The 26,503-nt window shown below is 42.0% G+C and overlaps 1 protein-coding gene across 5 annotated transcripts in view; it reads left to right on the top strand.

Annotated features, from left to right (window-relative positions):
• dock10 (dedicator of cytokinesis 10) overlaps positions 1-26,503 on the top strand; it is a 128,738-nt gene that overhangs the window by 62,680 nt on the left and 39,555 nt on the right. For all 5 annotated transcript variants that reach the window (XM_080428432.1, XM_080428431.1, XM_080428434.1 and 2 more), the window contains exons 5-30: positions 2,939-3,011; positions 4,050-4,196; positions 6,541-6,675; positions 7,642-7,828; positions 9,147-9,232; positions 9,997-10,080; positions 10,214-10,372; positions 11,339-11,590; positions 12,151-12,273; positions 13,067-13,149; positions 14,529-14,651; positions 14,858-14,937; positions 15,772-15,959; positions 17,112-17,177; positions 17,291-17,383; positions 17,668-17,791; positions 18,243-18,364; positions 19,391-19,474; positions 20,125-20,217; positions 20,423-20,541; positions 21,431-21,500; positions 24,565-24,678; positions 24,833-24,904; positions 25,014-25,160; positions 25,476-25,559; positions 25,834-25,930. In XM_080428432.1, coding sequence (XP_080284558.1) covers positions 2,939-3,011; positions 4,050-4,196; positions 6,541-6,675; positions 7,642-7,828; positions 9,147-9,232; positions 9,997-10,080; positions 10,214-10,372; positions 11,339-11,590; positions 12,151-12,273; positions 13,067-13,149; positions 14,529-14,651; positions 14,858-14,937; positions 15,772-15,959; positions 17,112-17,177; positions 17,291-17,383; positions 17,668-17,791; positions 18,243-18,364; positions 19,391-19,474; positions 20,125-20,217; positions 20,423-20,541; positions 21,431-21,500; positions 24,565-24,678; positions 24,833-24,904; positions 25,014-25,160; positions 25,476-25,559; positions 25,834-25,930 — 3,005 coding nt within the window. The remainder of the gene's footprint in view (positions 1-2,938; positions 3,012-4,049; positions 4,197-6,540; positions 6,676-7,641; positions 7,829-9,146; positions 9,233-9,996; positions 10,081-10,213; positions 10,373-11,338; positions 11,591-12,150; positions 12,274-13,066; positions 13,150-14,528; positions 14,652-14,857; positions 14,938-15,771; positions 15,960-17,111; positions 17,178-17,290; positions 17,384-17,667; positions 17,792-18,242; positions 18,365-19,390; positions 19,475-20,124; positions 20,218-20,422; positions 20,542-21,430; positions 21,501-24,564; positions 24,679-24,832; positions 24,905-25,013; positions 25,161-25,475; positions 25,560-25,833; positions 25,931-26,503) is intronic.

The raw sequence follows: 26,503 nt of genomic DNA, 5'->3' as shown, positions 1-26,503 counted from the left end.
GATATACATTTTGGAGTGGATTATGTGTCCAGATGCCTGTCAGACAGTCAGACAATGCTGCTCCGCAGGTCTAGAATGGAATAAACGGGCGCAGCCAACGTCAACAACTGCTATCGACCAGACGTGAGATCTCAGCGTACGGTAGGCTGAAACCAACGTCAGGATATATTGATAAATGCCGAAAGTTGCGGTGATCTCGCCGTACGCCCATTATTTGGTCTGCACCGCGTTGATAAATGAGGGCGTGGAAGTGCTGATGTGCTCTATCATAGGGGGGGGGGCAGCCAGATCGAGGCTAGCTATTTAGGGGTCTTTGGCATGGAAATGTTTGGGAACCCCTGTGCTAGCCAAAACCCCTTGGACACATCTGTTCTGCTGTTGGCTAAGCTACATTATATAATGCTAGCTGGGAACGAGGAGAAAGAAACCCACAAGACAATAGTTTCCCATAATTGTTTTTTTCTCACCATAATAACTATTGGATATTACAGCCTACTGTTGCAACAGCTAAGCTAAAAGCTGACCCAGATTTTAAATGCATGTGTGCTGTGTTTTGTTATTATGACTGTGTCAGTTTTCTGCTAGCTTAACTCTTGACTTTGAAGATAAAAGGGAGCATAGTTAGGTTGAATTATTCATGCCATGTTCTGTACTGCAGTACTTAACGTTCGGACAGTACTGTAAACACTCTATTCTTCAACTTATGAGATGTTATGATGTCATTTGGACCGAGCGGAGCTGTGTGGCTGGTCGGTCAGGGACTGGGGCCAGCGTTGGCTCTTATAAACAATGAGACACGCAGGGAGGGAGGGAGAGTACAGTACAAGCTCCTAACATCAACTTAACCCTAGATGTAGCAAGCGACATAAGCAACCAAGTCTATGAAAAGAAGGCCAAAAGAAATGACTAGGCAACGGCTACATGTATTTGAAAATAACCGAACTTGTAGGTCTGCTATTTAAAAAAAAAGATCGGGGGGGGGGGGGGGGGGGTGAGGACAAATACTGAGGGGTCTGCGGACCTTGCCATGTCCTTGCCATGAAAATGTTTGAGAGCCACTGGTTTAAACAACATTAAGCCCATAGAATTAAGCAACTACAAGCACCCCCCCAAAAAACCCAACCCGCAACTACCAATATTTACAAGCAACTTCACAGAAAAACAACCCCAAAGTCGCATATAATAAGCAGACATTGCTGCACTGGTTCTGGGAGGTCATTAATAAGAACAACATGGTGTTGAGTGAGAAAGAAGTTTACCCAGGGGCCATGTTCCTGTCTAACAGATGTTCACTGTCCTGTGTCCTGGATCAAAGGGCCTTATTAGATATCAGATCTCAATCTTCTCGTCAGTAATCAATTGTGTTTGTTCTTTGATTGATTGATTGATTCAGTCAGTCAGTCATCAAGTCAGTCAATCACCACAGCTGAGGAAACTAAATAAGCAGTGAGTGTCATGAGACAGGATAACACAATAAAGCACCCAGGCTTATTTTCATTGGGATCTCCCTTGAGGGAGGGTGGAAGACAGGGGCAGCTAGGGGAAGCACAGGCTCTCCACAAGTTATAATTATATCATAATTATTTTACAAGCACTTATGATTACATCGATACAAAAAAATGTACCCTATTATAAAATGTCCTTTTGGGACTGTCTCATTCAATCAGTCAAGTCATCAATTCAGTCAGTCAGTCAGTATGACAGACAGATAGACAGACAGACAGACAGACAGACAGACAGACAGACAGACAGACAGACAGACAGACAGACCCCAGTCAGTCAACCTGTGTGTTCATACAGTAAGTCCCTGTGAGGCTGACTGACAACAGTCCTGCCTTGAACCTCCAGCCACAGGAATGTCCCTCCTCTCTCACTGGGACTAACCCCTTCCATAGTGACGTTCTCTCAGGCAGTTCACATGACCTCTGAACTCATAGCCTGGCTAAGTTATAAAGCTGCATAGTAAAAATCCTTAGTGTTCATTTTACTTTGAGAGAGTGAAAAAAATGGAGCCTGGTCTATAGAGTGGTTGCATTTGTAAAGAACACAATGGTTAGTTAGTTAGACCACTGATCTTATAGCCTACATCTCTCTTTTGAAACACTGATACACAGATTCTATATGTTGCAAACTGATTTTATATTAACCTATTAAAACCCGGGAAAGCATCTGTGTCCTTTTAGATTTTAGTGTTGGCTATTCAAAAAATAGCAGATATACTAGCTCACAGCGCGTCACTTCGTGTAGCGCTGTGAGCTTGTAGATCTGCTATTTTTGAACATTTTAGAAGAGAACTACTGATTTAGAAGGCATAGCTAGGTTCAGTTTGATGTAACATCTAGTGAAAAAAGATACAGATACTGTGTGTGTGGTGCTCAGATCAGTTGCAGTGTGTTTGTGTGGTTGTTTGCTTCGGTGTGGAATGCCAGCCTTTAGCATTCCTGTGTCCGGTGGTCAGGCCACACATAGCAGAACGTTTCTAAACCGTTCTTCCCCTTAATAGATTTTGTCAGACAACGTTTACGATTTTGTGACTTTTAGCGGGAGGACGGTTCCAGTCTTAGCCTCAGCAAACCGCGGGCTGCGCAGTGAAATCCTCAGTGCTCATTTAACTCTGAGAGTGAAGAAATGGACCCAAAAGGGTCCATTTCTTCACTCTCAGAGTTAAATGAACACAAAGGAGTTATACAGTGTAGCTGTCTGCAGGTCATAGCACATCCACAAAGACAATTTATCCTGTTCTCAAACAAAGAAAGACATGTCAACCAGTGAAACCAGTGGGGCGCGCTGTATCGAGGACTCCCTATTGTTGTTTCTTGACAGAACAAGATGGATGGAGTGGGGTAATTTGCATCGGTCAAACAGAGTGCATTAAATCAATCTAAAAAATCTCTCTTTCTCTCTCTCTCTCTCTTCCTGATTTCTCATTGTCTTACAGGAAGCTGTTTAAAGCAGAGAAGCTGCCATCACATTCGTTTGAGATTGACCATGAAGACGTGGATAAGGATGATGTCAGTAATAATTATTGGGCCACCATCTTACTCACGCTTTTATACACAAATGGCCTCATATGCTACAGTACATCCAAATTAAGACTAGCCCAGCAACGCCTTGCACGTTTTAAAGCTACAGTCCGGGACATATTTTAATGACTGAAATGATATTTTAACCAATCTGTGTGTTAGAGTTTGTTAATACAATATAACTAACACACCTGCAGTGGTTGGAGCTGGTCTTATTTCGAAGCAGACGCCCACCGGATTGGACACGAGATGCACCGCCATCTCTATTGTAGTTCTGAAATCGTGGCAATTACCTCTCTCCGTCAGGAGAGGCAGACAATGAACATACAGTATAACACTTACGGATTGTAGCTTTAAACATTCACTGTGAAAGAAAGAAGGCCCAGGTTGTTCACAGAGCTGTTCAGAAACTTAACATGTCAACCAGTGAAACCATTGGGTATCCTGAATAAATAAAGGAAAAATAAAGAAAGAACAGAATATACTGAACTGAAAGACTGCGGAGAAAGGATCAGTCTAGTGAGCCTTACAACTAATATCTGTACTGTAGATCTGCTTGAGTGTTGTCCTAGATTTCCATGCCAATCGTTTAAACACATAGAACCCTGTTCTGAGCGTGTCATAATAGGCAAATATTCTGCAAAAATAGGCAAACATTCATTAAAAAAATGCTGATCTGCAAGCTCACAACACCACACGGTGTGAACTTGTATATCGGCAATTTTTGTATAGGGTTTAAATGGTTTATCTGTCGATTCAGTTAATCTTGGGAGTTGACTTGGCCCATAAAATGACGGCAGACTTGGTTAATAATATACAAAATTATGATAAATGCTCATCACACGTTATCTCTGAACCCTAACAGACATTTAAAAATGACTTCATCATTAATGCTCCATCATGTCATTATGCATTAAATCACTGTTATTATCTAGTTGTATATCTATCATATTATTGTGTGAGCACAGCCTTTGTGGAACATGTCCTCAACACTCCTGATTCTTGATTCTGGAACATGTTTTCCAGGACACCACCTCCCTGTCCTCATCTAAGGGGGGTGGGGGAGGTGCTGGAGGTGGAGGAGGAGGAGGGGGAGGTCTCGGTGTGTTTCGGTCGGGCTGGCTGTACAAAGGGAACTTCAACAGCACCGTCAACAATAGCATCACTGTGCGGGTGAGGAAGTGAGACTGAGGCGCACGCCGCTCTCAACATGTTAATGTGTGGTTTTGTCTCGCTCCTTCTGCTCTGTTTCGCTTGGATTGTTTTGTTGGCATACATAATTCATCAGAAACATTTGATGTTTGTATATTTTTTTCTGTTTGTTGTTTTCACCTTAAGCACAGGAACCCCATGCGTCCCTATTTCTGGCCATGTCATAATAATAGGCTAAAATAGCAGATCTACAAGCTCACAACATACGTTGTGAGCTTGTAGATCGGCTATTTTCTGCAAAGAGATTTGGGGGTTGTTTTTTCTTCAACCGCCCTGTCTTTGTGTATGTCTGCTGATCTCTCAATGTCTTATTTTGTTTGCTGTCTCCTGACATTCATTCACCGATTCTTGCTGTCTTTTGCGTTTTCCTCTTTTCTTTACACACTGTTCCTCAAAATGCCACTTTGTTTCTGTGTCTTCTTCCCCAGAAACATCTGTTAATCGAGCCTCAGGGCTCTGATGTTCTTTCATTATCTCTAGCCAGACTGCCCACCATGAAAACAGGGCTGACTTTCAGTCAAATAGCATCGTTCAGATGAGAGCAGATCATAATGTACACAGTGTGGGAAAATATACCATACAATACCGTACCGTACCGTACCGTACCGTACCGTACCGTACCGTACCGTACCGTACCGTACCGTACCGCAACGCAACGCAACGCAACGCAACGCAACGCAACGCAACGTTACCGTACATGCCATACATGTATTTTCTATTTTCTCCTCACATCAGAACAATTCGATTTAGGTTAAACATTTGTGAATTTTCTGTTTAAAGCAGCACTATGTAGCATATTATGTCCCACAAAATTATAAAGTTAATGTTTAAGCAATAACAATCATCCTTCCATAAATGTATAGACTCGGGAGGGGGGGGGGGGGTCCCTGCTAGGGGCTTGACTGTGTTACTATGCATAGGGGAGACAAGGAGTTTCATCCTGGCATTTGCCAAATTCACTAAGGCAGAACTGCCAGTCAAAGCGAAGACTGGCCAATCACAGTGCGTCCTCGCCGGACATGCTCGCTGAGACTCTTGGGAAATGAAGTCAAAGACGTTGGCTGCCATGTTATTTTTGTCCAAAGTGGCCACTGATACTGATACCCCAAACCATAAACATATAAAGGTAGACGCCTCCTTCGGCTCTGAGACATTGGTATCTCGGGCGCCATTTTAGAGGAGGAAAGCTTCCGCGTGTGTCACAGAAGGGGACGTTCGGTAGGCCAATCAGAGGCAGGTGGGGGGCGGGTCTTTTCGTAAGAGGTAGCCGCGCAGCAAAAGTCAGTTAGACGCGCTGTGATTGGCCAGTAGTCAATGCGCTGTGATTGGCCAGTAGTCACTTTGAATGGTAGCTTGCCTTCTCTAAAATGGCGACCGCGATACCAGTCGCTCCAACGAACTGCAGAGGCCAATGAGGTATCTAGGTTTCTATATCTATGCCCCAAACTACACAGTGCTGCTTTAAAGAAGACTTTGTTTAAATGTAGACCACTTCCTATGTTAGTGGCTGTGCCCAGCAAAGTGTTTTTTCCCCACCTGACAATGCAAGGCACTACTTCTAAAACGTTGGTCCAAACCGCTCTAAATCAAAATGTTCAAATCTCGGCTACCGGATATAAAAACACCGGACGTTCAGGCTCAACCAAATAGAAGCTCAGTGCCTGCCTGGTCACACTTCTGGCGTTGCAGCATAACACAAATACGCAGCGCTTCTATTTAAAGACTTGGTGGACACAGCTTCTTGGGTTAAACTTAATTGACAGTGTCACCCAATGTACTGGGCATCAATACCTTTGCTGTGTAGCGATGCGTTTACTAAATGTAACATTTGAAATGGTATAAATATAGGATCAACTACAGTACGCATTGCAAAAGGGACTTTTTCTACAGGAATGTGAGCACTAAAATTACAGCATTGCCCATCCAGTATGTTTAGCCATATTCAATATTATATCCCTTAAGTTGCACTTTCACAATTTAAACATTTTGATAATCATATATTTTGATACCTAATTTTCAATTATCAAAATTTGGACAGACTAAAACACTATTGAAAAGCATTTTTTTGGTAGCTAAAGTTTGTTACAATGATTAATGACAAATTCCTCAACCCATAATGACGTACATTTCTTAGAAATGTAATTAATTTGATCATTTATCCATTTATAACTTTGAGAGTGTACCAATATAATCAAATGAACCCTTACGGTTCCATTTGATTTGTAGTTAAATTAACACTGCAGATTTTACTTTGTATCATCATGTCCATATCATAAAATGATCTATTCTATTGTGTGTGTTTCAGTCATTTAAGAGGAGGTATTTCCAGTTGACACAGTTGACTGACAACTCCTACATCATGAACTTCTACAAAGATGAGAAGATCTCCAAGGAGCCCAAAGGCTGTATTTTCCTGGACTCGTGCACTGGTGTAGTGCAGGTGGGCTTCATCTAGTCAACACACGTACACATAAGCACGCACACGCACAGGCACACGCGCACGTACACACACACACACACACACACACACACACACACACACACACACACACACACACACACACACACACACACACACACATACACATACACATACACATACACACACACACACACACACACACCCCACACACACACACACACACACACACACACACACACACACACACACAGACACACACATTTTACATGGGTGTTGTTAGCACAACGCGTCAACAGCCGTAGCCGTTTCATGATGTACAATGGTTTCTCATGTATGATGTCAATCAGTGCACCTCAGTGCTTGTATAAAGTAAAGTCATAGTGATTTTGATTTGCGTATGACAAGGGAAACTACTGATTTATTTGTGGGTAACTTAGAACAGCAGGTGAAATATCATATGTCATTTTTATTGTAGGTCTTACGCTGAATTCACACCAGCAGCTGCGAGCGAATGTCTGTAGTGCAGACATTAGCAAAATGCAATAAATTGGGCGTAGTTGACACACTCGCAAATAAGAGAGTTGTGCTTCAGTGAGAGCTCCCGTGCCCCGAGCAAATGCAGAAGCTGTGCCCAGCTGGTAGACAGGGAGGAGAAGTACAGACACTCAATGTGTGCCTCTGGCAACTTGTTTTTAAATGATTTATACACTTTAGGTAAGAGATAGGCCATGTAGCTGCTCAATCTTGATTAATTTCACAAACTTTGTTATCATTATGAGCTACTTTCATGCTCTCAACTTTGACGTTTCTCTTTTTGCTGTGTTAATTATTTAACCACCGTCCATCTATCAATTTGTTTCTCCATCCATTACTCCATGCATTCATCTATCCATGCATCTGCCATTTTACTCACTTTTACATCTCCACCTCCGCCCTTCCTATTGGTCTAATCATCCATCCATCCATCCATCCATCCATCCATAGAATAACCGTCTAAGGAAGCATGCGTTCGAGCTGAAGATGAACGAGGTGACGTACTTCGTCCTGGCTGCGGAGAGCGAGCAGGACATGGAGGAGTGGATCAGCACCCTGACCCGCATCCTGCAGATCAGCCCCCACGACGGGCCAGCTCCAGACCGCAAGAGTCTGGACCTCACTGACCACCGCCAAGGTGAGAGACTGCATACAGTATGTCCTACACCTGGGAAAAGGACATTTGGCTTTCAAACGTTGGAATTTGAGTGATGAGAGAAAAGTGCATGGAAAATCGTTAGCTGAGAGGAGAAAGTAAATAAAGTGAAAGAACACGGATGTATTATTTTTTAAAGGAGGATCGTGGATGAAACCCTAGGCTGATTGTGTGGTTTATTTTCCTGTACAGGTTAAAAACTACAGAAGGGTTAAACATGGCAGGCTAACCTTAGAGTGCACTTAGCAATGTAGCTGGCAGCTAATAAAATGAATAATGGGTATGTTAAATTGAGGTCTGCCAATGTGCAAGCATTGAGAGTAGTCAACAGTATTGCTTGGCATTGGCACAGCTAAATCTAACACACCCATCATTAATTTTATTATCTGCAGCTGTGCGGCTTGCATCACAGTGTACTATAAGGTCAGCCTTATGCAGCCCTTCATTCCCCTTTAATAAACCCACTAGATTATTACAATAAATATAGCACCATTAATAAACAAATTACATCATTCCCTGTATCAATAGACATTGCGTTTACCTTTTTTTCTTTTCGCTGTCTGATGCTGCTATAAGCTTTCTGTCCTGCTGCGTCGCCCTACAGGGAGAATTACTACTGGGTGGTGGCTTGATCCATAACATTAAAACCAGGAAATGAGTCTTGACGTTATAGCCCTGGACCCCGCCTCACGTTAATAGACCATGAGCGCGGGAGCGCTGGAGCGCTGGAGTTCAACCCATAACTCTTAAAACCACATGTGCTGGATGTGCACGAGCCGGGACAGACAGGGGAATTACAGCCTATATAATATTGCATACCACAGACAGACAGTGCATGGAGAAGCGACAATCGAGTCCAGTCAAAAGTGATGGAGTTGATGTAATAAGTTCAGACATCACGGCAGCGCGGTCCGTTTACATGCTTGTAAATCAGGTTCAGGGGCAAGTGGCGATGCTAATGAGGCTTTTAATTCACTGCGGCCCGTGGGGGAAATCGCTCCAGGCATGCATGAGTTATGTTCAAGCAGCTTGTTGTCTCGCCTTTTGTGAACGGTAGAGGTGTCATCCTGTTTAAGTCTGAGATGGAGACATAAAGATCTGCTGAATTATTATTATTATCGTTGCACTTAGTGTTTGACCTTTTGACAAAGACGTGTCACCTTTGACCTATATGGGGGGTAATGGGCACCTAAATAAACATTTCCGTTCATGCAATGCTGCGATTTATCACTTGTAAATAAAACTATAAATGTCTCTTCCTTGCAAAAGCTCTGACTGCATTATTCTGCTCTTCTTCCAGATGTGTTTGACCTGTCGTTGAGCGACGGCTGTTTACATGAGAATGAAGAGACGACAGAAAATGGCATCAATCCAGAGATGGCCAAGGTTGGCCGTGGCATCCCTTCTTTTTTCACTGTTCACTGCTTCACTCAACAGTTACCATGACTTAAATGAAACATGGGAATGAAACCCATGGCTGATTTTGTTTGAACCAGTTCAGGTTAAAAACTACAGCAGGGTGAAAACATGGCAGGCTAGTAAGCAACACAGCTGCAGCTAATTACATTAGTAATGGGTGTGTTAAATTTAAGTGGGTGTGCAGTAGTCAACAGTATTGTCAATGACATTGAACATTCATCTCCAGTAACACACCCATTATTAATTTCATTATAGCTGCAGCTGTGTTGTTTACATCAGGGGTTCCCAAAGTTGGGGTCGCGACCCCACTTGGGGTTGCGGGACACTAATTATTTGGGTAATTTTTCTTATTTTTGTATTCAACAGAATGGATGAAATACAATCAAAAAATTCTTACAAATAGTACATTTTACCATTTTAATACATTACAAATGTGCACCGAACGTGCAATTTTATGTGCATAAGTTACCTCCAGGGCTAGGTGGGGTCGCGAGTCAATGGCCCCATTATTTTGGGGTCGCGGGCTGAAAAGTTTGGGAACCCATGGTTTACATCATGGTGTACTATAAGGTCAGTCTTATACCCTTCTGTACTGTAGTTTTTAACATGAACTGTTTCATTCAAGACTTCATGTAGCCTATCTGTATCACTTTCTTTCTCTGTCCTAATACATTATATTTCTGTCCTGTAGTATATTTATGTCTGTTACAGTAAATTCATGTCTTTTACAGTATATTTCTGAGACAGAGGAGGGTGTTCGCGCTGCCAGGAGAGAAGAGAGGTTGAACCTGTTCTCCCTAGACCCTGACACCCCAGTATGTATAAACACTGTGTGTGTGTGCATTTGTTTGTGTGTGTGCGTGCATGCGTACTTACATGCCAGTGCACATAATAATGTGCGTGAACGCATATGTGGTCCTTAAACATCATGTGTGTTGTCCACACCAGGTCCTGAGGAGTCCGCGGGGAGACTATCCTCTGGGAGAGAGCGTGTCGGTGCGTCCCTTTGAGGAGAAGCTGGGCAGAAGGCTGATGATCAACTGTCGATCCTTCAGCCTCTCTCTGCAGGGCTGCGTCAACGAGACGGAGACAGGACCCGTCACCAACGTGAGCGTTACAAACACACCGCTCGCCTTGCACGTTCAAATATTCACTCCAAGATCCCACATGATAATAATTTCCCATGATGTATATGTTCCTTTCAAAAAGGTAGATTAGTAAACTATGCAGATATAACACAACTGGGGCTGCAGAGTATAAATATTTGTTTCCGAAATTCTGACTAAATGAACACCTTAGCATTTATAGTACAGTAGTATAACTCAGTCTGTCGTTAATGGTGTGTATTTGATATTTTTGCAATAGGAATTGCAGCTCGTGTTAATACTTTTCATTGGTTAAATATTTATAAAACCCACAGGCAGACTGGCGTCCCTGTTTTGGACATGTCATTATAGGCATGTTATTATAGTTCAATAGGGCATGTTATTATAAAGTTTTCAAAAATGGCAGAAGAAGCAGAAAGATAAAATATGGAAAACCAAGGTTTTTGCCAGACAGCAATGATATATGAATCACTTGACACAGACAATGAGAAATAAGATTTGCACTAGGGCTGTCAGGATTATGAAACTTTACTTGACGATTAATTGTAATACAAATAATTGTGATTATCGATTTAATTATGTGGCTTTTAGGCCTTGTAAACTAAAGTTGCATGGGGCAGATATGACAAAAACTTAAATAAGAAATGATCGACAATGACAGACACCAATAATAAAAATAAAATATGTATTATGGCCAAAATACGGCATATTTAATATTTTATACAAAAAAATTGTTACAAAATAGTGGAAATAGCTCACAACGCGTTGCATGGCGGTGCGTTGTGAGCTTGTAGATCTGCTATTTCCACTATTTTAGATTTTCTTCCAAAATGTGTGAACCTTTCTCAACATGGAAACGATTATGACAATTATGCAAAATAATTGCGATCCTCTCGAATAATTGCGATTAGGCGATTACGTAATAATTGTGACGGGCCTAATTTGCGCCTCTTTGAACATGTTCCAGATCGAGCCGTTCTTCGTCATCCTCGCCCTGCTGGACATGCGTGAGGGCAGGAAGGTGTCTGCAGACTTCCACGTGGATTTGAACCACGAGGCGGTGCGTCAGATGCTGGGCGGCTGTACCAACGGGACGGTGGCCAACGGCACAGGGCCCGGACCGGAACAAGACCACGGCATGAGCTCACCTGCCGAGAGGAAACCGGGAGACTGCCACGTTAGTGCGGATCTGGAACATTGGCTCTGCTTCCCAAACCAGGTAAAGCAGTGGTTCTCAAACCTTTTCATGTCAAGGACCCCCAAATTGATATGTATTTGGCCGCGGACCCCCATCTGTAAATGTTTTCTGCCAGGGACCCCAGAAGAGAAGATTTGTGTTAAACAATTATCAAAATTATTATTAATTTTTCAAACATTTTCAAAAATAGCAGATGTATGCCTACAAGCTCATGTATATCTGCTATTTTTGAATAGCCAAAAAATTCAATATGATTAAACTTGTTAAAATGATTGTGACGATATATTAACTCATTTTGCTGGGGACCCCCTGGTACCTCCTGAGGACCCCTGGGTGTCCCCGGACCCCACTTTTAGAACCAATGAGGTAAAGGACTAAGAATTAACACAAGACTGAGATGTCTTGAAATATTTGAATTACACAGACAAGAAAATTAGGTTGAATTAGTTTTTAGTTGTTTTCCAGTCGTTGTTTTCCAGTCGTTGTTTTCCAGTCGCTTTTTGCCGTAAAGTATTTCATAATAAATAGTTGTGTAATTATGCTTTACAATGCATTTAAATCAATCATCTCTGTCTATGCAGGCCATCTTTTCAGTGACCCATCCCCACACAGACATCGTGATGGTGGCAAGGATAGAGAAGGTGTTGATGGGGAACATAGCTTTCGGGACAGAGCCTTATATCAAGAACGCAGACTCCAGCAAGGTGAGGAAAACCCCTGTTATCATTTTACTTACACATGTCATTCAATATATTAAGCACCTTTGTATTCATATTTTCACTATTCCCTGTGCAACCCAATGCACTCTAATATCATTGATGTAATATCTTGGACTTTTTACCTCTACAAGCCGTGAGAAACATTTTATTTTTGGAATAGTAATAGGAATAGTGCTGTGGGGTCCATTTGTTCTGTAGATAGAACAAGGCCCGTCTATTCTAAGCTTCTGTATGCATGACCTTTATGAAGCAATTTCCTGTAATGCCTGATATATACTTGGTTGCACTCCGCTGTCTTGCACCGGAATTAGCAGATCTACAAGCCCACAACGCGTTGCGGCATGACACGTTGTGAGCTTGTAGATCTGCTATTTTCAGTGCACAACAGACCGGCACGCATGTAAGTATACAGTATATCACCCAAAAGACCCTACCGGTTTTATCTCCATCAGCGCGCACCAGTCAGATGGTTTAGAAATTATGTTTTTCCTCGGTTCCGTCCAAGATGTTCCCTTGCTCCCTCTCTCTTTGGCGGAGTGCCATGTGGTCTTTGTTTAAGCATAATGATTGGTTAGCCAGGCACACGACCCGCCGTCGCCAAGGGTTACCGCACGACACAACCTCTTGATTTCGTCTGTCATTCTTTCTAGGTCACCTACAATTTAGAGTCAATTGCGAACGCAACCGCGACGCAGATCTTTCAAGAAGATCGGCTACTGTAGGAATGTTATTATGACATTTCCTTCTCTCTCTGTCTCTCTCTCTTTGTCATGTGCAGACCGTTCAAAAGATGTTGAAATCCAACAAACAGTTCTGCACTAAACTGGGAAAGTACCGTATGCCTTTCGCTTGGTCCATCAGGTAGGTCCCACTGGTTGTACAGTAGGAAAATATTAATCTTTAGGACTGACTGTCCACCGTACACTGTTATTTGCAAGTGATTATATTAGATTGGTGTATTCAGACATCCCTGACCTATCTGGTTGTTGTGGTTAACAACGTGTCTCTCACCAATAATAGCCAATCTACGATCGTGTACAGTACATCAGCTGTTTTTGGCGAGCGACACTGTCGGATGACAAAGTATAAATCAGGCTTCACTGTTCAACTGTCCAGACTGAGACACATCTTTAGAAATCATATTTCAAACCACCTTGGAGTGTGGTTCAACTCTGATTACCAAAACTCCATGTTTCCGTGTTTTTTTGCTGTTCAGACAATCTGGTTCCAAGGCCAAAAATCGGATTTGGGTTGCGAGTCTGAACATAGCATTAAGGTAGCTCTCCACCAAACAAACTACTACAGATTACTGCTAGTGGTGTAAAGTAACTAAGTACATTTACTCATGTACTGTACTTAAGTACAATGTTGAGGTACTTTTACTTTACTGGAGTATTTCCAATTGTCTATAGTTTTACTCTCAGAGGCAAATATTGTACTTTTACTCCACTACAATTATTAGAAAGCTTTAGTTAATAGTTACTTTTCAGATATAAATTATGATATAATGAAACATACATTAACCACTTTAGCCCTATTTTATACATAGGCTATTTGAAAATAGACGATCTACAAGCTGCAACGCGTTGTGAGCTTGTAGATCTGCTATTTTCAAATATTTTAGTACTTCTACTTTTGGTACTTGTCTTCAAGTACATTTTGATGCCAATACTTTTGTACTTTTACTCAAGTAAATTTCTAATTCTGGACTTTTACTTGTAACAGAGTATTTATTTATTGCAGTATTGGTACTTTTACTTAAGTAAAGAATTTGAGTACTTTTTCCACCACTGATTACTACAGACTGGCAGTCGAAGGAAGTCGGGAGATCAGTCGGTTGGAAGGTGTGATTAAAAGTTGCTGAATGCACCTTAGAGCCGACACGGATAGACAGCTGCTCGGTCGTGCAGGGGAGAGCTACCTTTAGTCACTAAACACTAGGAATGACTGAGTACAATGTTCTCTTCATGTTTATTTTTTAGCCTAGCTTAGGGTCAGCCTAAAGGTTGGTTTATACATTAGAAATAGCAGATCTGCAACAGAATACATAGAAATAGCAGATCTGCAACCTCACCACATGTCGCAATGTGACACTTTGTGAGCTTGTAGATCTGCTATTTTCAGTGCGTGACACAGCACTCAACAAAGTACATCAAGCCCTTAACACCAGTAGAGAATTGAAAAGGACTGGGCCGACCTCTGTTTGCTGATGTGTGTCCCTGCGGTGTGGTGTGTGACAGGTCAGTGTTTAAGGACAACCAGGGGACGTTGGACAGGGAGTGTCGCTTCTCGCCTCTCTTCAAACAGGAGAGCAACAAGATCTCCACAGACGACCTGATCAAGCTGGTGTCTGAGTACAGGAGGTACTCTCATGTTCACCAAGTCACTGATAACTATTATTTTAATGCTTTTATGTATACTACCAAGCATTATTGACCTTTATTATTTCCCCCCCAGTATTTGTCAATAGCGGTTTTGTAGAGAAAAATGAATATTTATGTGCAAGGCTTCACAAACATCACACATAAGTATTGTGTCTCCAAAATAAGATGACCTCTTTGTTCCACAGAGCTGAGAAGACCAGCAAGCTTCAGACCATTCCAGGGAACCTGGACATCGCGGTGGACTACATCCCTTTGGAACATCCTAGTATGTCCCACATTTAATACTTTCCACCAAAATCTTTTTTTTCTATCGATTAGTCACCCCATGGAGACTTGAATTCATGGATATAGTTTTTTGTCGCATTCCTAAGCCAATAATCTGATGACCGGCAGCGGTTCCGGTAGGAGACACAAAGAGTCTACCGTAACCGCTGCCTACCGGTCTGCTTAGGAAGACTTATTGGCTTAGGAATGCGACAAAAACTAAACAATATCCATGAATTCAAGTCTCCATGGGGTGACTAATCGATACAACATTTTTTTTTTTTTGGGTGAACTTTCCCTTTAATTAATAATAACTGAAGGGCTGCAATTGATTAATCTGTTGGGTACAAACTGATGTAGTACAAAATTATGCTCATCACATGTTATCTGAACCCAAGCAGACATCTTGAAGTTGCTTAATTATGTTTATCCAACAGTAAAAATCTAAACAAAAACAAACAAAAAATCACCCCTACAATACTTCAATACTTCTGCTCCTCATGTATAGTAGATTCATGTTCCCAGGTTTTAATCCATTCCATGTATTATAACGTCTCTGTCGGGTGTCCAAAAATGTTACTTTTCCGTATTTAAATTCAAAAATAGCAAAAGTAGCAGATCTACAAGCTCAAAACGCGTCACTTCGTGGTGCGTTTCGAGCTTGCAGATCTGCTACTTTTGTGTGACGCTGTAGTATCAAGTAGGGCGTTAATAAAAATAAAAAAACACACGATAAGTTATATTGTTATATAAGTTATATAACGACGTATAATAAGGATCATCTGTTTCTACTGAGTGTGTTTCTAGTGAGTGTCCCTGTCCCCTGTCCTTCCAGACAGCGTAACGTCGTCCTACGTCCCGGTGAAGCCCTTCGAGGAGCTGGATGGTCACCAGCCCACTGTGGAGGTGGAGGAGTTTGTCCAGGCCACCACCAAGTACACCCAGCCCCACCGCGTCTACAGGAACCACATTTACATCTATCCCAAGCACCTCAAGTACGACAGCCAGAAGAGCTTTGCCAAGGTACTGATGAACGTCACTTAGTTCTCAAACTTTTTTTTGTGCCAAGGACCCCCAAAATGATAAACATTTGGCTGCGGACCCCCATCTGAAAATATTTTGTGCCAGGGACCCCCAGAAGAGAAGATCTGTGTTAAAAAATTCTAAATTATTCAATGCTTTTTTTACACCTTCAAGATTTTAAATCATTTTTCAAAAATAGCAGATGTACAAGCTCACAGCGTGCATGAAGTGACGCGCTGTGAGCTTGAATATCTGCTATTTCTTAATAGCTAAAGTATAAAAAAATGGTTAAGTGGTTAAAATGATTGTGATGCTATTAACTAATTATGCTGGGGACCCCCTGGAACCACCCTAAGGAGCCCTTGAGAACCAATGCTGTACACTACAGCAGCAACATTCTGATGATGTTACACAGGATAAAGTTGCAGCCTGCGCTTCCTGTTAACTATTTTGATAGGTGCTGATTATGTGTTATCATGTGATCATAATCTGAATTCTGTGGTAGTGAATGGTCATAATTAGAATTCTGGGGAAGTGAAAATGATAATCAGAATTCTGTGAAGATTATCATAATCAGAATTTTGGGGTAGTGAATAGTGTTTGGCCGATGTCAGGTTTGATGTCTAATTGATTTGTAGCATGTGTCGCAAGGCAAACATAAAATCACGCAAATCATGGAAATATTCACTTGTCATGGCAGTACCACAGTTTTGCAACACAGGACAGATACAGAAAAAGAGATGCAACTACTAATAACTAGAAAAGGTGCTCAGGTCTCCACCAGGTCAGGTAGGTTATTGTGGCCTCTTGGTGGTGCTATAATAGGCCGATGTGAAAAGGGTGCCATTTCCTACTGGGCCTAGTGGGAATGTGCATGCAAAATTCCACGGAAATTGCACGCTGCGTTCACGATTTGACGCATTTTGTTCAAAACGGACCAATCCTGCAAACTTTGGAAGCCAATGTTAGCCAATATGGATGGAATATGAAGGAAAAAAACTGGGTGCAAAACATAGTAGTACTAGTAGGGATTAGGAATAAAACTATTGTGTTTTACTGTCTCGCCACCACTGACAGATCTCTGATTATCACTCATAAATCACGGCACATATGGGCATCTCTTAATGTTAACAGAGGCCTCTTTGTTCACAGGCTCGTAACCTTGCAGTCTACGTAGAGTTCCGCAGCTCAGATGAGGAAGTTGCCAAACCTTTAAAGGTAAGAATGCTTCCCACAGCAAAACTCCAGAGTTTTTCTCCTCATTTCAGCAGCACCAGAGGAAAAAGAGATTTACGCGCGTCACCTTTGTATTTATGTCTTCCTGTCTCCAGTGCATCTATGGCAAGCCAGGAGGTCCACTCTTTACCACAGCAGCCTGCTCCACAGTCCTCCATCATTCCCAGAACCCTGACTTCTATGATGAGGTGACAATGAACACAGAATATTGATAGTATCAAGGGAGAAGTAAAAAACTAATCTATATATAAAATAAAAAATACTGTGTTATGCCCTCTTATGTACTAATATAGTTGTGGGGAGGTGGGGTGGGGGATTTGTTCGAAATGCTTGTGGTCCAAAGCTAAAAATATATACAGTAGAATGTTGGGACCCCTGATGTAGACAACAGAATAGATCTCATAAACAGTCTATATAGTATAACGTGAAGGAAGGGTTCTTTACAACACATATGTGTCTCATCATCCTGCAGGTGAAGATGGAGCTGCCCACACAGCTCCATGACAGGCACCATCTGCTCTTCTCCTTTTATCATGTCACTTGTGACATCAACGCCAAGACCAACGCCAAGAGGAAAGAGGCTTTGGAGAGCCCAGGTAGGGATGGATGGAGCTCAATCCAAACACCGCCATGCTTATACTGTATGTCTATACTATGTGGATGGATTGCCACATAGTATTAACTTAAACCCTATGCTTACAGTAGATGACCAGGGTCCCACAGGCATCTAAGCCCCCTCCCTTTTTCCCTCTAGTCTACACCAAATCTCTTTGGAGAAAATAGGCCATTTGCAAGCTCACAACATGTCACTTTGTGAGCTTGTAGATCTGCTATTTTCGCCGAATGTTCGCCCCCAGAGTAGGGATGATAGTGTGGTCATGTGGTTAAGGCTGTGTGTGTGCGCGCGTGTGTGTGTGTGTGTGTGTGTGTGTGTGTGTGTGTGTGTGTGTGTGTGTGTGTGTGTGTGTGTGTGTGTGTGTGTGTGTGTGTGTGTGTGTGTGTGTGTGTGTGTGTGTGTGTGTGTGTGTGTGTCTGTGTGTGTTTCAGTGGGGTATTCATGGCTGCCTCTCCTCAGAGAAGGTCGTCTTGCGTCTCAGGAGTTCAGCATCCCAGTCTCCTGTAACCTGCCTCCAGGCTACCTGGCCATCAGAGAACCCAGCAGTGCCAAGGTGACACACACACGCACACATACACACACACATACACACACACACCTATGGAGAAAACTTTACATCTGTTTGTGTCTTACAGTATGGGGAAAACATTGAGGAAAAACTCTAAATGTGATGTTTTTCGTGGAGAAAACATTGAGGAAAAACTATAAATTAGATGTTTCTCATGGAGAAATTGTTGAGGAAAAACCTCTAAACTTGATGTTTATCGTGGAGAAAACATTGTTTTCCTCAACGTATACAACGTTATAATACATTTATTTGTATCTCATGGAGAAAATGTATCCCCCAGGATTCAAACCCAGGTCTCCCACGCGGGAAGGGCGGCTAAATCCAACAGTCTTACCCACTGACGAGCCTAAAGGGGAATACCCCCTTGGCTGGGGGAGATGTTAGTCGTTTGGTCTTCTTAAGGCAGTGGCTCTGAGCCATTCTGCTACAAAAACATTGAGAAAAACTATCAATGTATTTGTATCTCATGGAGAAAACGTTGAGAAAAACTATGCATTTGTGGGACACGGGCTGCATTAACCCATTAAGACCGGGAACGCATCTGTGTCATATTAGATTTTAGCTATAGCTATTATTTTATACTTTGGCTATTCAAAAATAGAAGATCTACAAGCTCATAGCGCGGCACCGAGTGTCGCGCTATGAGCTTGTAGATCTGCTATTTTTTTTAAATCATGAAAATTTGTTCAAATCTTTGAATATATATATTTTAAAGCAAACATTTGTAACTCAAAGCTTTGCTTCTGGGGGGTCCCTGGAACAAAATATTTTGAGATGGGGGTCCGTGACTAAATACACTAAATACTTTGGGGGTCCTTGACATGAAAAAGTTTGAGAACCACTGATATCATAGCAATATACGATTTTCAGAAAACTATTAGGATTTAGAAGACATTTGTACAGTAGATGCGTTCCCGGATTGAATTAGTTAAGAGGTGATGGACAGTGATGTAAAGTCCAGACAGGGATTGTGGGATGGTTTCAATCATCACTCCTTTCTGTGTCTTGTAGAACGGTTCAGACGTGAAGTGGGTTGATGGAGGGAAGCCCATCTTCAAAGTTTCCACTAACGTTCTTTCCACAGTCTACACTCAGGTAAGACGAGCCTGTTCAATCCATCTTACCTTTCTTTAGCCACTTTCAACCTGGCATCCGTATTTTGGGGCGAAAATGTTAAACATTTAGGGATTTTAAAAGTGGTGTAATACGTTCAAATAAGTGTTAAATCGGACCGTCTCTCCAGCTCTTTAGTAAACAGAAAATACATTTTCAGGTCAGGATACCAGTTTTATCTAATCAGGAGAGAGCACTCATACAGTTTACAGGATAAACAAATGAAATCGGAAGTGATTAAACAAAATAAATAAATATGAGCAGACAAAATTGGAGCTAGAACACTATCAAATTGAATATCTTGTTTTGACTAAAGAGCTGGAGAGACGGGGAGACCCCTGTTACTGAACAAACACTATAGCAGTGATTGGAATATAGAGCTTTAACTTGAGGCTCACCAGTAAAGCTTTAAGCTCATTTTATGAGATGTGTCGCATGCTATCATCTTGAAGATGTGTTCTTGACGAGTATCAATGGATCTTTTAGACATGTCAGTCCAGAGACGAGGCCTACGTCCTCCCGAGGCCTCGCTGTTAGTTTTTAAAGGAACCGATCCAGTAAAGACTCCGGACTCCAGATCCTGCAGTGACTAATGATATGGATTGATGAACTCTCCCCTCTGTGTGTTCCAGGACCCCCACCTGAACAGATTCTTTCAGCAGTGCCAGAAGAGAGAGCTGGACCTCTCACTACCTCCTACCTCCAATTTCCTCAACTGCCTGAAGGTCAGAGCCATGCAGAGCACATCAGACCGCATCCTTCTCATCTTAGACGTTGATTAAACTTTTTTGAACAAAAAAAACAACCAAAACACATCATTTTTTTTTTCGTAAATCCCCTCTCCTCCTCCTCCTCCTCCTCCTCCTCCTCCTCCTCCTCCTCCTCCTCCTCCTCCTTCTCATCCTTCTCATCCTGCTGCTGCTCCTCCAGGGTCTCCTCAGCGTGGAGAAACTCCCGGTGATCATTCGGTTCCTACCGGTGCTTTTCAACCAGCTGTTCAAGGTTCTCACTCAGAACGACAACGACGAGGTCACCACTGCCACCACCAGGTGAGCGGCGGTACTGCAGGATAATGGGTTGGCACAATACTGTACTGGTACAGGGTAGTAATGATAATGGACCACCCAGTGGGTGTGCTAACATAGAGACACCATGCTTAGAATAATAATATACATACATGCATAAAAGCACAAGTAGCGGGGCCACCCAGTGTGTGTGTGCTAGCATAGAGACAACATGTTTAGAATACTAATATACATAAATGCATAAAACGTTGCTGTCGGGCAGAAACCTCTTATCTCCATATTCCAACTGTTTGTGTTTTTTCGTAAATTAACGCCCTAACTTGATCATACTACAGCGTCACACAAAAGCAGCAGATCTGCAAGCTCGAAACGCGGCGCGAAGCGACGCGTTTTGAGCTTGCAGATCTGCTACTTTTGCTATTTTTGAATTTGAATCCTGAAAAGTAACAGTTTTGGACATATGAGGTTTCCATCCGACAGAGCCGAAAAGCACAAGTAGTGGGCTACCAAGCATAAAGAAGCCATGTTTATAATAATTATTATATACATACATGCATAAAAGTACAATATATCATCTACTTACTTACTGACAGATTCTTGCACGGCACACTGTTCACCTTTCCTGCCTTTTCTTTTTTAATTTAAATATTTGTTTTATTGAGTAATAAACTATAAGCGCATGGAGTGAGCAAGAGTACCAAACGTGTCTGAGATGGTGTTTAGTGGTTTGGGCCGTGGCCTACACAGTAAAATCCTTATTGTTGTGTTAACTCAGAAGAGGGCACAAATGGAAACAAACAAATGGACCTAAGGGTAAGGGTCCGTTTGTTTCCATTTGTGCCCTCTTCGGAGTTACTGTGTAGTGATGAAGATACGAGGCTGCTAACATCTGTCATGGTCTTGGTGTCCACAGGGTGCTGGTTCATATTGTTGCCAAGTGCCATGAAGAGAACCTGGACCACTATCTCCACTCATATATCAAGGTACTCTCCAACACAGGGGGTCTTTTTCATGTCATGTCATGGAACCACCCCCAAATTGACAGCCATGCCCCCCCCCCCCCCCCTCCCGATATGAAAAGACAAGTTTTGGTTTAAATTACATTTTAGTGCTGATAATGTAATTTCAAGTTAATTGAACTGTACTACTGCTAGGTGAATGTAGGAAAATGTTGACGGTGAGTGCTGTGTGCATGCGTGCATGCGTGCATACGCGCATGTGTGCACGCATGCATGCGTGTGTGTTTGCCACGTGTGTGATGTTAAAGGGATTCTATCATTGTGAAGGTTACTGTTTGCATTGGCAGAGTGGGGTTAAACAGCTTCATTAGTGGAAAAATAGAGGGGGCCGGGAGGGCTTTGTGTTTGAGTAGTGTATGTGTGTGGCCAACAGGAGTGTTGGCCAGGGCTGTGTGCCCAGAGAGAGAGAGAGAAAGAGACAGAGAGAGAGAAAGAAGGGAAAGTGATTTAGTAGGAGGCAAACCAGGACATTGGGTCTTCTCAGTCAGAAATACAAGGCGTGCTTGTTTAGGGGGGGATCAGAGCCCACCAGACCTGTTTCATGTTGCCAACAATGCAGGAACACAACTAGACTAGCAGGGTTAGAGGCAGAGATGAATGGAGGGCGGGAGACGAAGAGAATCCTAGCTGAGCAGGGTTGCCATAGCGACAGATTGATATGATTTTCAAGGCTAGCGGCGAGCAATTTGAAGTCCTGCTGCTGTAACGGCCAAAGGTCTCGGCAGTACAGTATAGGAGTATGCAGTAATTGGACTGATTGAAAAGTCCACAACCATTGTAAGAGAGAAAACATCCACCAGAGGTGGGCAACCAAAAAACAACCATTATTATTAACCATTATCGTTTGATATGTATACAAAACTGTTTCTCCCCAGATAGTCAGAATTTATCTCACCTTTATTATTCATATTAAATGATTGATTTATGCTTTGATTTGAGCTAAAAAGCATTATTTTACACTTTGGCTATTCAAAAATATCAGATCTACAAGCTCATAGCGCGGCACTGAGTGCCGTGCTACGAGCTTGTATATCTCCTATTTTTGAAAAATCGTGAAAATGTGTGCAAATCTTTGAATATATATATTATTTTAAAGCGAACTCAAATCTTTGCTTCTGGGGGTCCCTGGAACAAAATATTTTGAGATGGGGGTTGGCAGCCAAATACATATCATTTTGGGGGTCCTTGGCATGAAGAAGTTTGAGCACCACTGATATAGAAACATTTGATTTAGAATTCATTTGTAGAATCGGCTTCAGGTCTTAATGGGTTAAATTATTGACTTATTCTAATTAATAATTCTGTGAATTATTCCAATTAGCAGCCTATAATAAGTGTGGCACTGGGTGATAATGTACCCAATAAGGTTGCCCACCCCTACCAGTACCTGTCATGTTATGTTGTATCAATCACACTTATAGCCTGTTGTGTTTTGTTCATTTCATCCGGTATTATTTTATGTAGATTATGTTTTTAACTATCAAATTGCTGAAGAACACGTGAACCATGGACCATACCGATGTGATTGTCTGTAAATATTTTTGTCCATATTGTTCATAAACATAGACATTAACACATTCCATGCCAGACGTTAATCTCATAATGTATGCCAACGTGCCAACGTGTTATTGTTTTGTTTTGTTTTTTTTTCACGTCGCCATAGACCTTGTTAAAATCCTTAAGATTGAGCTGTGCACTGTTTGTAAACATCGGCGACATCTCTCTTCTTTCTCTTCTCTCTCTTCTACCAGTGAAAACCACGTGTCAAACGGAGCTCCATTGTTGTAGTTAGAACGGTTTACGTTAAACAGTGATATGCGAGGAGAAAAAACTACAAGGAGAAAATGGAGTTTCAGTTTCGTCATTAGAACGAGGGCCGACGGGATCGGCAAAACCGGATCCCTAATAATTCTGTTTCCGGTGGTCAAACCGGAACCGGAAATGGATCAAAAATTTCCGAAAGTGCACTTTTGGTGAAATCAACGCGAACCGGCGGTTCGCGTAGATCTACGCGATTGGCACGTGGCGGCTTTAAATAGGTTCGCGTAGATCTACGCGATTGGCACTCAATGTGTTAATGCCTTACCTGAATAACCGAGTCAGTGTTGGATGGATTCATGAATAAACGCCAAAAACAACTTAAAGGTAGGGTAAGTGATTTGCGTTGGTTAAAATAAGTGTTAAATAGCTCTATATTCTGATAGTACTCATTAATATAGAGTGTTTGTATAGTATTAGGAGTCTCCTTGTCTCTCCATCTCTTTAATAAACAGAAAATGCATTTTCGTTTCAGTTTCAGTTTAATTTCCAATTTTATCCAACCAGGACCGAGAACTCAATCAGGATACAGATTAAACAAGTGAAATTGGAAGTGATGACACTAAGAAATGAGCATGCAAAATTGGAACTGGAACACTATACAAATTAAGCTTAAAAATGGGTACTTTCTCCTGATTGGCTGAGATTTTGACACCTACCGAAAAATGTATTTTCTGTTTATTAAAGAGCTGGAGAGACGGGGAGACTCCTGTTACTGAAAAAACACTCTATAGCAATGATTACTATCAGAATATAGTGCTTTAACCTTTTAACAAAATACTTTTTGTTTTAACCAAAAAATATCACTTACCCTACCTTTAATATGTTTTGACCAAAAAAAATAAACGTGCCACGAAGTTCACTGTGTTGGATTAAGACATTTTCAAGATTGTGTTTTTCATACCATATGAAATGAATGGAATCCAATGGTTTCCTCAGTAATCAGACAGCCACAGTGTGCTTTGGAAAATTGTCAGTAGTAAGTATACAGTGAGACATAGTCAATGGGATAAACATGCCAGACCACCGCTATGGTCCTTTAAATCAATGAATGATTTTCCATGTCCTTGTGGGTGCATATTCCTGCATTCTCTCACTAACATACCCCTCCTCTGTGTGTGTGTGTGTGTGTGTGTGTGTGTGTGTGTGTGTGTGTGTGTGTGTGTGTGTGTGTGTGTGTGTGCGTGTGCGCGTGCGCGTGCGTGTGTAGTATGTGTTCAAATCAGAATCCCATGGCTTTAGGACCGTACATGAGGAGCTGGCAAAGGGGATGACCTTTGACCTGCGGAGCAATGAGCAGGCAGCCGTCAGGAACGTGCTGAGGGTCAGTCAGTCCTTCCATCACTCCTGCCTCGTTATTCTATACATGCACTCCACATCTATTCCTCCAAGCACCCAGAGACTTGGAAAAAGAGTGTTGGGTTGACTTAGTTCAGTGTTGATGTGAAATCTGGCTTTTTACCACTCTCATCCTCCAGTTCTCCTGGTTCTTCTTTGAGCTGATCATCAAGTCCATGGCTCAGCATCTGGTGGACTCTGACAAGGTTACGGTAAAGGATTTGACAATGCATGCGTGTGTGCGTGCGTGTTCATGCGATATTACACGGTGCAACATAGCATACGACGGGTTTAATGTGTTCACCTATGTTTGTTTCATAGCTGCCCAGGCCCCAGCGGTTCCCCTCGTCCTATCTGAACCGCGTGGAGACTTTGATGGACACGGTGTCTGACCACGTCTTCTGGAAGAACAAAGATTTTCCGGAGGAGACACGCAGTGCTAACTTGGCTGTAGCAAACTTTGTGAAGGTAACATCAGAACACCTGCATAATATACTTTTCTTGAGGAGAAATACGATAAACACAGGGACACATGTTTACTATTGGCTTGTTATTTATAAGGCAGGATATCCATATTATTAGACCTAAAGTTTCTGTACATGCACCTGAAGGCCACATCAAGCTAATGATGCTGGAAAGGATCAATGCAGTCAGCATGGCAGTCTGCAAATGAAACTCTCTGTTTACCAATGTTAACTATTGATTCTTTTAGCTGGTTGTGCTAAATGATGTGTCTCTCCTTTTCTCATTAACTAATGTGTATGTATCTCTGTCTCTCTGCAGCGCTGTTTTACTCTGATGGACCGAGGCTTTACCTTTAAACTGATTAGCAACTACATCAACAATATCACTGCTACTGATAGCAAGGTAACAAAATAAAGTGACAAATACCGAAAACGCACAACAATATGTCATTTTAACTGTCACATTAGCAACAGATTTGATTTCCAGGGTATGGTAAGGAAATATATCATTTACTGAATGTCCTCCAATATTTTAATGGTCTCCCACAACAGATGGTGTAAAATTGGGCTGGTGTCATAAATTGCCTACGAGGCACCTGTTTAGACTGAGAAACAGGAGCAAAATGTAGTTTATCATTAACCAGTTGCTAAATGTTAGATTTTATTTTGTGTGACAGGTCCTATGTGAGCTGAAATTTGAGTTCTTGAGAGAGGTGTGTAACCACGAGCACTACATCCCCCTCAGCTTGCCCCTGCCGTCTGCTCGCATCACAGGTTAGAGTCCCAACTTGTACAGTACGCTCGCTGTGGTACGGTAGTGTTATCATGGTAGATATCATGAATCATTATCATTCGTCTGTTAAAGGTTTTATGACATTCATTTTCACTTTTTTTATTTTTTATGCTTTTTGGGGGGTTTTATGACCTCAATTACACCCAAAAAACTTTGAACATTCAGTGGATTCTCTGTGGTCTGGGGTTTTCTGAATAATTAGGCTGAAAAGTAATCTGGGATTGGCCTTTTGACTTTGATGTCATAGTCACTTAATCCCGCCCCCTCGCCTCCCCGCCTCTCCCCTCCCCAATCCTTTCCTTTGGGGGGGCGGAGCAGAGGCGATGATTGACAGGCAAAATCCCTCAACAGCGACACCCGCAGGCAAAGATTACTTTTGACATTGCAGTTGAAAAGGCTTTAGAAATGTGAGAGAAAAACACCTGAAATGGCTCACTGGAGTGGAATTTTCAGTTAAAACTTTTTATACACATTTGAAGGACCATGACAAAGACTTTTTAATGTGTTGTAAAACTGAATGTCATGAAACCTTTAATACCTCCTCCCTCACTCCC

This window comes from Gymnoscopelus braueri, assembly GCF_963280865.1.
Source record: "Gymnoscopelus braueri genome assembly, chromosome: 5".
Lineage (NCBI taxonomy): Eukaryota > Metazoa > Chordata > Actinopteri > Myctophiformes > Myctophidae > Gymnoscopelus > Gymnoscopelus braueri.
This window is presented reverse-complemented; position numbering and strand designations above follow the sequence as displayed.